Genomic DNA, 14,436 nt, shown 5'->3' with positions numbered 1-14,436 from the left:
AAACGAGGCCTTTTCCCGCCAAAACCGCTTGACTGGAGCCCCTGGCGGGACCCCTCCTCATGCCTCGTCTGTTTGTTCGCTGGAAACCTGACGAAAAGCCGTTTTAGTCCTGCGGTTTCATTCTTTTTAGCGCGAAGGTTTCACGGGATTCTTATTCCCCGAGTACAGAAAATATAATCTTTTTGGGCACAAAATATTCATTTTAATTTCCTGCAGATTTTCTGTCTCTTTCCTTTTGTTCAACTTTATTTATCTAAATTTTCTCGGGCTGCTTACAGATTTTTTGTCAAAATATTCATCTTTGATTTTTAACATTTGAGGAATTTTTGTTGATTTCTGAGTGATTTTTAATCTATTATAATAATACATCAATTATGCAATTCATTAAAAAAATTACATTATGTTTGAGTTATACTATAATAACTTTTTCACTGCAGAATATTTGTTTTTTTTGGTGCTATTTAGCTAATTTTTTGTTATTGTTTTTTTTCATGCAAAATTATGAAATTATTTTTTTTTAGGAATTTGTTTTTAATGGAATTTTTCGCACCATTAGGAATGTGGATCATGATAAAATGGGTTGTTTTCCCGACCCCAAAGAACCCGCCGTCCTCCTTGCTCGGCGTGTTTAACCAAAGCTCCCTGTCCCTGATGGAGGGGTTGAGACACTGCCTGTAGAAGGCCCGCCCTCCTCCCCCCTTAGAAGCGTGTGCTGTGGCTGAAGCCGTCGGACAAGATGATGTTCTTGTAGAAGTTGTCGGAGCGGGTGGAACAGTAACCTTTGACCTTGTCAATCATCTGGCTGACGGGAAGGATGGAGGAGGAGGAGGAGTTGGGCTCCGCCTCCGATGACGAAGAGGACGATGAGATGCACTTCGGACCCGTTTGGCTTTGTTTATCTGAGAGATCAAATAAAGACCAAACCAAGAATTAACAGAAATGACACGAAAGCATGAAGACGCAAAGAAAGCAGCGTCTTTGAGCATTTCAAGCAATTTTAGAGTTAGTATATGTATTACTACATTATAACTATATGGCTGCAACGGAGACTCAATATTTTTAATTAGTGCGTCAACGTCAAAGGTGTCCATATGAGCCAGGCATCCAGATCACACAGAGATGTCTGCGTTAGGACAGAAAACACATCTGGCTCATGGAACGTTTGTGTTTTTATCACACACAGACACAGAGGCAGAGCGCAAGACACAAATGCTCAAATTTGGAAAAAAAAAAAATAAATAAAAAAAAATAAAATAAATAAATATATATATATATATATATATATATATATATATATATATATATAATTGATCATATATAATAGTAAAAAAATTTATTCATATAATGAAATAATACATTAATACAACAAATGCATGTATACGTAGACGTGTGTGTGTGTGTATATATATATATTTAGTTTGCAATTGCAAAGATTTCCTCTTAAGAATGTGTAAATGAATAACCTGCTAAAATGTACTTAAATATTAAGAAAAATCATTGGGTCAGGTCAGGTCAGAAGTAACAGGAGATGAGAAGTGTGTATTTTAGAGGCTTACACAAATATTTACTGTGAAAAAAAAACAACCTATAAATTGTCTAAAAAATATTACAAAAAACAAGACAACGGGAGAATGATTATCTTCGAAAATAGATGGAGTTTAAAAGAAAAAGGGTTTGGTTGGAGGAGAAAGAGGCGGAAGAGGGGAAGAGGAGGAAAAGCGCAGAGGAAGAGGAAGAAGAAAAAGAAGAGGAGGAAGAGGGTAAGGAGAGGGAGGACAAGTAGGCTATCCTCGCCAGCCCAAACACGTGGGTTTGTCCTAGCAAAGCGCCCGTGGCGTCTTTACGAGGTGAATTACAGCCCAGACGTTTCCCAGGTCTTTGCGGCCGTCGGCAGCTCCAGCAGTGCGCTGGACGCGGTGGTTATGTCAGTTTGGTTTTGATAATTCACGGGATGCTTTCAATGTTTTCAGCACTTTAATCTCCTTATTTATTTCTTTATTTATCTATCTATCTATCTATTTATTTATTTATTCATACTAAATATGAAATATGTTCTGATTTTTAATATCATTTTTAGAGTTAAAGGCAAAAACTTGGTGTGTTTTCACATCAATGTGCTCTGTCAGGATGTGTGTGAGAATGTAAATACACAGTATGTCTCAATATGAGGCCTTGTGATTGGCTGGCTTTTGTCCAATCACAGTTGTGATAGGCTCCAGCACCACTACCACCCAGAGTGCAAGATGTGCAAATAAGATACCAAATGAATTAATTAGATCATTTTAAAATTAATTTTGTGTCAATGTATTTAGTTTTTTATATATATTTTTTCCCGTCTCACAGGAGGCCTTCGGGATCGACCTGAACTCTGCACTTTGGCTGAACCCCCCCCCCACACACACACTTACACACTCCCTTCCCAGGACACACCCAGAGGTCTCACGAGTCACAGCAGGGGGGTAGGGGAAAAAAAAAAAAAAAAAAAAAAACGAGGAAAGATTTCATTTGTTTCCAGACAGCAGAAAATCCCATGCAGCTGCGGAGATCAAGTGATCCCTCAGAGCGAAACATTCCTCGACGTGACGCCGCCGCCGCCCCGCAGAGCATCCACCCCTCCGCTTTGCAGGCTCTGGGTTTTGGCCTCACGTGTCCGGGCCACCTCCGCTGACTCGGCGTCGGCCGGTCAGCCCCCAACTTATCAATAATGTAATGAAAGGTTCCCTTTGTGATAGAAGCCATGGGCCGAAAATCCGCTGCAGCTGCTGCCGTCGGGAATTTTGTTGGGAAACGAATATGCGTCTGACCTCGGGCCTGTGTGTGTGTGTGTGTGTGTGTGTGTGTGTGTGTGTGTTTAGGGGTGTACGGTGACATTCCCCCGGGGGCCATAAACAACCTGCGGATGCTGATGAACAACTCACTCATGAGGTTTTCCCCTCGGACAAAGACGTTTCCAGCTCTGAAACACAAACAGGCCTCAACTCCTTGCTGAGATCTTTAACCTTAAAATGAATTTCAATTATTCATATTTTCACTTATCAGTGACTTATTTATCATTTAGAGTTTTTTTTTTCAATATTCATCCATTTATATGTGTGTTTAGTATTTTAGATTAAATTTAAAATTGATTCTTTGCTTTACGTCAGTTTAAAGAAAATACTTTTTAATACTAAATTTATTTTTCTCCTCCTCCCCATTTTTATTTAATGGATTCCTGCCATCCCTGGCGGAGGCAGGCTCAGGAGTGCACGTCGGCTGCGTACATGCATGAACTCGCTCGCCGTGGCCCGACGCCTACCGGACAAACTCCCACTTTTTCACTCACTTAGAAATAGAAGAAGTTGAAATAAAATAAAATAAAATAAAATAAGTGAATAAATCAACTCAAAAACTAAAGCGTCAATGAATAACATAAAACAAACCAGCGGCGCCAAAACTAAATATTAGATGGAAATGGAATATAAACAAATGGACATAAAATAAGTGTCGGACAGCAGATAGACAGAAATAGAGAGAGGAGTGACATAAAGGAAGTAATTTGGAGATCATCTGCATCGTTAATCTACTTGTAAATCTGTTTTCAAATTATCACAATATAATCTATATATCATATGGCTGTTACAAAGCATTCATCAAAGCATTCATCGTTTGACATATATATGTATATATATGTGTCTATATATATATATACATATATATATGTACTTGATTCCCATACATGTGTGTGTATATTTTTGTATACATATACATATACTTATACATATACATAGATACATGCAAACTGTATAGTACACTAAATATAGTTGTACAAATATGAGCAATATGAGCAGTTTAATTTTGCTTACTTGTGGATTTAAAAATGGTTAACAGTGATTTCCCGACGCTCCCGGCTCTCTACTGCCCGCTATCGACAACGTCACCCTGACAGGAAATCCTACACTGGACTTCCTGTTTCCGGTCACCTGACTGAGGTCGCGCTTCATGATGAAGTCTGGTGTGAAAGTATTAACCGCCGTGTCTTGTGAGCGTTGGTCATGTGTTGGTACAGCTAACATCCAATGTTGGCGTGCCAATGTTAGCCCACTGTCATTAGCCGCTTGATGATCACCTCCTGACATTAGCTTAGCTCACAGTTATATTAGCCTGCGGATGTTAATGTGATGCGGGGGGGCGTGCGCTTGTTTCCGGGGCACACGCCGGGGAGGCGGAGCCAATCATTTGATTTGGATTAAAGATAAATGGCGCCCACCAGCGTGTCCGGGGACAGGCGCGCTCACAGCAACCAGCCAATCACAACGCAGCATCTGTAATCCCAAAATGTTTGCCAGGACAGACAAAACAGTTTTTTTTTGTCACCGATTCAGTTTGTTACTGTTTTTTTTCTTTGTTTTCCAGATCGGTTGCAGACACTTTGGGAGAAACAGTCACATGACGCAAGAAAGCGGCAAGTCAATCGGCCAATCAGATCTTTACCTCCGTCGGTCGTCCGCTCTCGCTATTAGCTGGAAGAGTTTTCTACACACCAGACACAGACACACACATGAGACACACACACTCCAGCATGTACTCTTCATAACACATCTGACATGGTGTCTCGCTCGTCCGTCATGTCCATCCTGTTAATCATGTCCAGAAGTATTTACATGTAAGTAATTAAAGAGAAATAATTCAGTAACTGATTTGTTGCTCCTTGATGTTTCTTTTTTTTTATTCATTCTCATTTATCAATTATTAAAATTCCCGTTATTGTTTAATTTCATTTTATTAACGGTTGTTTTTGTGCTTGACCAAGAGAGTTCTTTTTTACAATTTCCAATTTTCGATAATTTATTACAATTTCCATACTGATTTTTAGCTTCCTCGAATTAAAGGGGGGTTCTTGCCATGTTTTGAGGTTTTGCCACCATTTCCAAAAGCTCAATTGTTTTTTCTTTAAATATCACTTTTTATTTTACTTTTTAAACTTCATTTATTTATTCTCTCTGCGAATTTTATCAATATTATACATGCGCATGTGATGCTCTTATTTTGCTGCAGTCCTGAACCGTTGAGTCCCTCGGGTCATGCAGTGAGGGGCACGCGGACACGATGGGCTCACCTGCGTTGCCGTGACGACGGGCGAAGGGGTTGATGGAGGCGAAGGAGCTGGACGACAGGGATTTGGCCAGATGCTCCGAACTGACCTTCTTGGTGTTGTTGGTCGCGGTTTTGCTCCAGTCTGAGACACAATAATCAATAATCAATATGCCTGCGGGTCAATCGGCTGCGGTGCTTCAGGATTCAAGAATCACCAGAACGAAGTCCTCCACCAATCTTAAAAGAATCAGGTATTGATTATTTACATCATCATTTACTTATTTACTACATCAACTGACATCTACCTCCTCATTTCTTTCCTATCTTTATAATCTTTTATTTTTTTACTTAAGATTTTAATTGACATTTTACTTCCGGCTAGAACAGAGGTATCGACCATTTTTGGGGAAAAATTCCACAGTTATTTTTGTATAATTTTTGTTATTATCTAGTCATTTCCTTTCATCCTGGAGACGATTTACTAATACGTTTCAGGCAATTTCCTTTTTTCTTTTTATATTCTCAGGAAATCTGCTTGTGATTAGTTTTTTCTTTGATTTCTGGCTTCCTGTCAGAAATAAAAATGGTGGTTTGCGGCTTCGGTTCTCAGGGTCAGGTGTGTTCTTCGCTCAACCCGAGAAAATGAAGCGACTGTTCGATGAGAAAAAAAAAAAAAAAACAACGAAAAAACAAAATCCCAGCTGTTTCCCTTTGGTTTCTACGGCGACGGGGAGATCTGGAGGGATTTTCTCTCCTGAATTAATTGCGCGACTTTGTGGGGCTTCCAGAGGATGAGGAGGGAATGAAAGACGGAGCTCCGGGTTGATCTACTTTTGATTTGACTGAGAGACAAAAGCAAATGTCTCTGAATAAGGCGGAGGGAGAAGCCGAGGGGAGACACGGGTTTGGACAGGAAAGAAAGACGGAAGGTGGAGGGAAGATGGAGGCAAGATGGAGACGTCCTGGAGAGAGATGGAGGACAAGAATTAGACGAGAGGGCGGAGGAGAGGTAGAGGGGGGTGGAGGGAGAAGAGACGTTGGATTGGAAGGTGGAGGGGAAGAGAGAGGAAAGGTGGAGAGAGATGGAGGGAAGAGAAAAAGAGTGGAGAGAGATGGAGGGATGATGGAGGGAGAGGGGGATGATAGAGGTTGGACACCAAGATGGAGGGAAGCCGAACGAGTGACCGAGAAGAGAGAGGGAAGGCGGAGGAGAGGTGGAGAGGAGACAGGGGTTTGATTGTAAGGTGGAGCTGAGGAAGGATGGAGAGAAACGGAGGGAGGACAAGAAAGTTAGAGGGGAGGCGGAAGTTGGATGGGAAGAGGAGGGGAAATGGGGGGAAGGAGAAGGGAGGTGAAGGAGAGGTGGAGAGAAGGTGGAGAGAAGGTGGAGGAGGCACCTGAGTTCTCAGACAGACGGAAGCGTCCGCAGCAGAGGACGCGTCTCCACTGCTTCTGAACGTTCTCCTTGAGGGCGCAGTGGAAGATGAAGATGAAGAGCCCTGAGACACACAGCCAGCGTCACGTCAGACACTAATAATCAATAATCAATCGCCGATTCTCACCAGCCGGAGGATGATTTCAAACCCCTGTGTCACTTACAGGTTTCTTTAGTTTGTTTTAAAGTAACATCTTCCTGAGTTTGAGCTCCGCCCCCTTTTCAAAACACCAATTCAATCAAATTGATGAACAATCGTCGGATATCGTTTGGTCATGTGACGGTCATGTGGCGGAGCTTGGCTCCGCCCCCCCGCCAAGACCTCACCTCACCTTGCAGGGAGTTGAAGATGGCGAACAGGTACATGAAGGCCAGGCTGACGGGACCCCAGGAGAACAGGGCGAAGCCCCACGTCATCCCCAGCAGGAAGGTCAGACTGAGCACGCTCCGTAGGTTCCTGAGCACCTGCAACACACAAATGCACACACACACGCACACACATGGATAAATATACAAATAGGAGACACACACACATAGAAACATAACCATACACACACACATATATATACAAACTCTCCCACAAATGTACGACCAGGAGACACAAACACATTGGAAATTATGCATTAACACATGCGTGAACACACACACACACACACACACGCACACACACACACACACACACTTGAGACACAAACATAAGGAAACATATCCAGGCACACCCATCTATAGATACAAACACACACTCACATGCACCCAAAAATGTTCAACCAGGACCCACAAGCACAGAGAAACATATGCAAACACCCCCACCCCCACACACACACACACACACACACACACACACCAACATACCTGTAGACACACGCACACCAAGACATGCATACATGCACAAGCAGGAGACCCAAATGCTTGAAAATGCATATACACACACACAGACACACACACACACACACACACACACACACACACACACACTCAAGACACAAACATAAAGAAACATATCCAGGCGCACCCATCTGTAGATACAAACACACACTCACAAAAATGTTCAACCAGGTTGCACAAACACAGAGAAACATATGCATACACACACAGACACACACACACACACATACAGAAATACACACAAAAATCCCAAGCCCGGAGACAGAAATACATACAGAAATACATGCGCACAAAAATGTACTACCAGGACCCACAAATACAGAGAAACATTTGCAAACACGCACACACACCAAGACATGCACACATGCACAAGCAGGAGACACAAATGCTTAAAAATGCAGATACACATACACACACACGCAGTAAGAAACCTCCCCTAATCTTTTGCCCTGACTGAAAGAATGTGTGTCTAAATGACAGTGTTGTGGCCACAGGGTTTGTACCTCGTCCCTCAGCGTGCGGTTGGTTCGCTTCCCGTTGCGTCCGCAGATCTGCTGCATCACCACGATGAACATGGCCACGTTCAGCAGGAAGACCAGGCAGAAGTATCCCACGCAGGTGGTGTAGAAAACCACCGGATCCCTGATCCAGCAGCTGTGTGTGTGTGTGTATGGGGTGACATCATCAGTGACATCATCGCTAAAAGGTCGAGGACTTCCTGTGCGTGAACTCACAACTCTGACGCCGCCTCTCCCGTGGCTCCCCGTCCGTATTCCTGCAGTCCGTACGACTCTTTGTTCACCACAACGACCACGCTCACCAGCAGCGCAGGGACCCCTGCAGAAACAGCCTCCGTAAAACTACAAATCAAGATGGCCGCCCTGACGCAACCTCTATGGGTTCAAATGTGCTGCAACCCCTGGAAGACTCTCAAGGACCTCCAGGATGACTCTCAAGGTCTCCTGGAAGCTTCCAAAGGACTCCTGGAATCTCCCTTTGCCTCCCCAGTGCATTGCTTCCAAACTCCTGGGTGTCGGTCGTATTAGTTTTAGCTCTATGGTGTAGTTTCTTTGTAGCGAGCGTGCACACACACAGCTCAGAGCAGAAAATATGAAGTGCGGTGAACAAACCCTTAAGAGACGCCACGGAAAAAATATTTAACAGGGATGATAAGAGACATTGAGAGACGGAGATAATGAGACAAATGCAAGTCACCCGAAAGCTAGGACGATGAAATGGCGAAGCGTTTGCATGGCTCGGCTTCACTGCGACAACGCTGGGAGACGAGGAAAGACCCGCGTGTTCACTGGGTTAAAAATGTTGGCAGCAACATATAACAATTTCATAAACAAATTATACTATTTATAGTTGCGGCGGAGAGTGGTGCTGGCGGAGGGCGCAGGATGCGAGGACCCTTATGCCTGTCTAGGACTCCTGGAAGCCTCTTGGGGTCACCTGGAAAACTCTCAACGAGCCCTGGGAGCTCCCCTTGTCTCCTTGGAAGCCTCTCAAGGACCCCTGGAAGCCCCTCAAAAACATCAGGAAGTTCCTTTGCCCCCCTTCAGGTCCATGACAGTCTCTCTGGCTACCATAGGAGCCTCTCAAGGACTCGTATGCCTGTCTAGAAACCCTGGAAGCCTCTTTGGGTCACCTGGAATCCTTTCAATGACATCTGGAAGCTCTCCTCCCCTTCCTGGAAGCCTCTCAAGGACTCCTGCAAACCTCTCAGTGACCCTTGAAAGTTCCCTTACTCTCCATAGAAGCTCCTCAAGGATCCCTGGAAGCCTCCTGGTAGTTCCCCTAGTCCCCCTGGAAGCTGCTCAAGGACACTTGGAAGTTCACTTAGTCTCCCTAGAAGCCTTCCAACAACTCCTGGAAGCCTCTCATTGAGACCTGGAAGCCTCCTAATAGTTCCCCTAGTCCCCCTGGAAGCTGCTCAAGGATACATGGAGGCATCTCGATGACCCCAAAAGTTCCTCTACTCCCCCTGGAAGCTCCTCAAGAACACCTGGAAGTTCATTTAGTGTCCTCGAAAGCCTTCCAACAACTCCTGGAAGCCTCTCAATGACACCTGGAAGTTCGTCTCCCCTCCCTGGAAGCCTCTCAAGTTCCTTTCGTCCCCCATCAGGCCCTCGTCAGTCCCTCCTGTCAAGGACCCCTGGAAGTCTCTCAATGACACCTTATAGTTTCCCTAGTCACCCTGGAGGCCGTTCAATGACACCTGGAAACATCTCAACAACCTCTGGAGGCTCCTCAAGGACACCTGGAAGTACACTTAGTCTCCCTGGAAGCCTCTCAAGGACTCGCGCAGACTCACCCCAGCCCAGCAGGCAGAACTTGAGGATGTATCTGCGGATGTAGGTGTTGAAGACCTTGACGAGTGCGATGTACATGTGCACGGACTCCAGGCCCATCCAGGTGAAGGACGCCAGCAGGAAGTAGTGCAGCAGGATGGCGGCGGCGAGGCAGAGCCAGCCGCTGGCGAGCGCCGACAGCCAGCCGTCCAGCAGGAAGGCCATGTTGAGCATCAGCAGCGACGCGCTCAGGTTCATCAGGATCTTGGAGGGATAGTCTCTTCGCAGCTTCCTGTCGTGGAGGGGAAACGAGTCCGCCGATAAAACGCCGCGGAAGAAGAGGAAACTCGAGCGACGTGACGGTCCTTGAATTCCAGAAGGACTCACTCGAAGGCGATGTAGGTGAGCAGCGTGGAGGCGGAGAAAATGGCCGACACGCCGCAGCCGATGTAGGTGATGAAAGTCAGGATGCGATTGTTCCTACGGTCGATGTGGGGAGCAACTCCGGAAACATCCTGGCACACACACACACACACACACACACACACACACACACAGAAGCCTTGTGTCATTTTAATTCTACTATTTTGTCTGTTGTGGTGAAGGGGGAGCTGAGCCAGAGGGCGAAAGCTCTCGATTTACCGGTCATTCGTACCCTCACGAGCTGTGGGTAGCGACCAAAAGAGCGAGATCGTGGATACAAGTGGCTGACATGATTCTCCTCATAGAGTTGCTGCTCCTCTGTATAGAGAGGAGTCACGTGAAGTTTTTCGGGCATTGGACGCCTCCCGGGGGAGGTATTCCGGGCATGTCCATCTGGGTGGAGACCACAGGGAAGCCCCTGGAGACTGTGTCTCCAGGCTGGCCCGGGGACGGTTAGGGGCCGGACCCCCAGAGGAGCTGGACCGTGTGGCCGGGGAGGGGGAGGTCTGCGCCTCCCTGCTCCGGCTGCTGCCGTGGCGACCTGACTTCGGATAAACGGTGGATGATCGATGGATATTTTTTTTCATTTCTGCTTCCACAGGGACAATTCTTCCTTCTTGCTGTTATTTATTTATGTATGTATATATTTACTATATTTATTATTTTTATTTGTTCTATTTCTAATAAATTATAGAAAATTATAGGAAATCTTTAGATTTTTATAATTGATTATTTTTGGTCTTACTTAATTTTTTTTTTCAAAACATTCTGAAATCCTATAGACTATCTGTTTCTACAGACACACACAAACTAGCACACACACACTCACACAAACAGGCCATACGTCACTTTAATTCAACAAATTTTGTATTTCTGCTTTCACCGAGTAATTTCTTCCTTCTTGCTGATATTTATTTGTTTATTTTTTGAATCATTTGTTTATATATTTTATGTATCTATTTATTTCGTATTTTTTATACTTATGTATTTATTATTGTTCTAAATTCAGGGAAAATATAGGAAATCTTTAGTTTATTATTGTTGATTTGCAATTATTTTGTTTTTGCTTTTCGGTCCTTTTTTTTCTTGTCGTTTTATTTTTTCAAAACATTCTGATATCCTCCAGACTATCTGTTTCTGTTGACACACACAAACATACTCACAGACACTCACACATGCATGCCCACACATGCACGCAAATACGCATGCGCAAACACATGCCTTCCTTACATCATTTTAATTCAGCTATTATTGTATTTCTGCTTTCACCAAGTATTTTCTTCCTTCTTGCGGCTATTTATTCATCAAATCATTTCATTAAATATTTTATGTATCTATCTATTTAGTATTTATTATATTTATTTTGGTTCTAAATTCAGGGAAAATATAGTAAATCTTAATTTTTTTATTGTTGATTTGCAATTATATAATTTCTATTTTCTTGTCCCTTTTTGTGGTTTTGTGTTTTTTAAAACATTCTGATATTCCCAAAACTTTCTCTTCCTGTCAACACACACACACACACACACACACACACACACACACACACACACACTCACACACACACACACACACACACACACACACACACACACACACACACTCACCATGAGGATGCCAAAGTGTGTGAGATGGTCACACAGGCAGACAGTCTTTCTGTTGCTGGATTCCTCAGAGACGACGCAGCCTTCTGGATTCCAGCCTCCAGCTCCCTCTAGAAGACAAATGGCGGTATTACATGACGCGTGAAACAACTTCTATATTTGGAATAAAAATCAAATAAACTCGTCTATTATTACTGTATAAAGATGGAGAATGGGAGCTTTGGGACACAAGATAGGAAAATAAATTAGTAAATATTTTTCTCGTCCATTTTAAACTTATCGTTTTTTGAACATTTCTTGCTAGTACAAGTGTAGCATCTTTTTCATTATTCTATTACTTTCATTTAGTTAGATGGGTGGTGCGTTCTTTTATAAAGGATATTTGTCAATAATAATGCAATTCTATTAACCCTTTCATTTGACTGCGCTTTACAATGTCAATTTTCAATTCTGTTCCATCATCTCGTAGTGATGGCGAAGATTAAGGAGATTTGTTGATATTTCTCCGGCCGTTCTATGGTCAGAATACACACTGAAGGACACACTCACGGTTTAAGTCGAAGTCCCAGAACATGCAGACGGGATTCATGGATGGCTGGGAGAGCGGCCAGGACGTCACATTGACAGTGAAGCAACATTTTAAATGATTAAAAATAAATAAGCAGTGCAAGAGTTATAATGCGTAACTTGTTTGAAAGAGCAAGCAAGATGCTATGTGCTAATGCTAATAACAGAGGGAAGGGTGGAGTTACCTGCTCTGACAGGTGGACGATGTCGATCTGTACGGGATCCGTCAGGTCTCTGACGGACACGTTCCCCAGGCTGCTCGCCACCACGAAGCTGTTCAGAGCCCGGCCCCCCTGCTGCCTCTGCGCCACACACAACTTCCTGTGTCACCTACACGCAACAACTTCCTGTTTCCCTTTCACATCTGCATTTCCCTTTCAGTAAGACTTCCTCCTTCACTTTCAACTTCTGTTTCTTGTTTCTCCTACACATCCAGAACCTACATCCTGGGTCAATATGACTCATTATCTGCTCTTTTGTGTTCAAACAAATAATTTGGTTTTGTTTCTTCCTGTTTCCCCGGCAAAGCTTACTTCCTGTTTCACTTTCACAGCTGACTTCCTGTTTCACTTTCACAGCTGACTTCCTGTTTCCCTTTCACATATCACACTGTCCTTACCATTTTTCTGTTCACATCAGACTCCTCCACTTTCACATTTCCTTTATCTCCTCTACCTACTTTCTACATCAATTTCTCATATTATTTTCTCTTTTGTGTCCAAACAAGTGATTCCTTTGTTACTTCCTGTTTCACTTTCACAATGGTTCTTTTCAACATACTACACTTTCCTTAATGATTTTCTCTTTAATAATTCCTCCTTTGTTTTTTCATGGTTTCACAACTGACTTCATGTTTCGCGTTTTCAACTGACCTCCTGTTTCTCTTTCACAGGTAACTTCCTGTTTCACTTTGACAATTGACCCTTTTGTTTATCTTTCACTGATGCTGCTAAGACCATGTCAATGGACTGCAGACTTGTTGCCTAGCGACTAGTATGTGAATCACATGTGATTTTTTGAGAGAAAAAAGCTAAATCGGCTATAGGCTTAGGCGGTGAGCTGCCGTTACCCCCGGTGACCAGAGCAACTGACCTGGAAGAGGCTGGTGCTGTTGAAGAACATGAAGTTGATCCTGGACAGAGACGCCCTGTCGTCCTCCGACAGAGAGACGCTGGACAGCAGAGATGGCGGGAGGACGACCTGAGCCAACGGGTCGGTCCAGTTCGAGCTGAAGTCGATCTGCAGACACGGAGAAAGGGAGTCGGGTTCCAGTCTCACCCGCCTCGGGGGTCCCTACCCCTCGTGTTACCTGTGGCTCGGTGCTGTTTGCTGCCATGAAGGCACTGAAGGTAGAACCGTTGAAGGAGGACGTGTTGAGGGCAGACACACCGACAGCCAGATTTTTGGACGTGATGCTGATGGATGGACCCTCGAACTGGATCTTCTGGACCAACTCGTCCACGGTCTTCAGAGCCCTGAGGTACCATGACCATATAAATATATTTATGATGTGATGAATTATATGTATAATATGTATATGTATATGTATAATATGTATTATATGTATAATATATATATATATAATACTAACGATACATTTCAATTTAACATATACACAAGGTTACTGACGAGCAGCTGCTATATATATACTTTACTCATTAAATTACCTTTTTCAATTAAACCAGTGAGTATCAGAACAAAAGCATGAAACATTGGGTAAAATATTACTTGATATATATATTTTCTATGAAATATTTTGTAGTTCATGTAAAGCATAATTTTGATATATAATTATCAGGGCAAAATTTAATAAACACACATTCTTTAAACATTTAATCACCTTAACCTCAAATTAACTAGTGAATATCAGAACACAAGCTGTGAAACCTGTGGAAAAATCTGGAATTTCTAAATGACATATTCTATGTATAATATTTACAAAGAAAATATGCTATATCATATTTTTGTATAAAATATTTTGATACATACATATAATCAATAAAATTAGGGTAAAATTAAATCACATATACCTTTATCTATTTGAATATTTAATCACCTTTTTCAACTACATTTGTGCCTATCAAACCAAAAGCAGCGAAACTCTGGGTAAAATATTTATTTTAGATATAAAATATTATAGTATATTTTATATTAT

The 14,436-nt window shown here is 43.0% G+C and overlaps 1 protein-coding gene across 6 annotated transcripts in view; it reads right to left on the bottom strand.

Annotated features, from left to right (window-relative positions):
- Positions 1–510: 510 nt before the first annotated feature.
- adgrg6 (adhesion G protein-coupled receptor G6) overlaps positions 511–14,436 on the bottom strand; it is a 43,421-nt gene continuing 29,495 nt past the window's right edge. For 4 of the 6 annotated variants that reach the window (XM_086143363.1, XM_086143364.1, XM_086143360.1 and 1 more), the window contains 13 exons: positions 13,591–13,756; positions 13,374–13,520; positions 12,467–12,583; positions 12,264–12,309; positions 11,718–11,824; positions 10,075–10,202; positions 9,711–9,979; positions 8,128–8,230; positions 7,897–8,047; positions 6,841–6,973; positions 6,471–6,572; positions 5,096–5,215; positions 511–899 (listed from right to left, as the gene is read on the bottom strand). In XM_086143363.1, the coding sequence (XP_085999489.1) occupies positions 700–899; positions 5,096–5,215; positions 6,471–6,572; positions 6,841–6,973; positions 7,897–8,047; positions 8,128–8,230; positions 9,711–9,979; positions 10,075–10,202; positions 11,718–11,824; positions 12,264–12,309; positions 12,467–12,583; positions 13,374–13,520; positions 13,591–13,756 (1,789 nt within the window). In that variant the 3' untranslated portion in view covers positions 511–699. Of the gene's footprint in view, positions 900–4,470; positions 4,513–5,095; positions 5,216–6,470; positions 6,573–6,840; positions 6,974–7,896; positions 8,048–8,127; positions 8,231–9,710; positions 9,980–10,074; positions 10,203–11,717; positions 11,825–12,263; positions 12,310–12,466; positions 12,584–13,373; positions 13,521–13,590; positions 13,757–14,436 lie in introns of all 6 variants that reach the window. The other 2 variants (XM_086143366.1, XM_086143362.1) reach the window with 1 other exon arrangement.

Source organism: Fistularia commersonii, chromosome 36, assembly GCF_037954325.1.
Source record: "Fistularia commersonii isolate RoL2024-O1a breed Wild chromosome 36, RoL_Fcom_v1.0, whole genome shotgun sequence".
In the NCBI taxonomy this organism is placed as follows: Eukaryota; Metazoa; Chordata; class Actinopteri; order Syngnathiformes; family Fistulariidae; genus Fistularia; species Fistularia commersonii.
The sequence above is the reverse complement of the archived record's forward strand: the minus strand, read 5'-3'. Positions and strand labels throughout refer to the sequence as shown.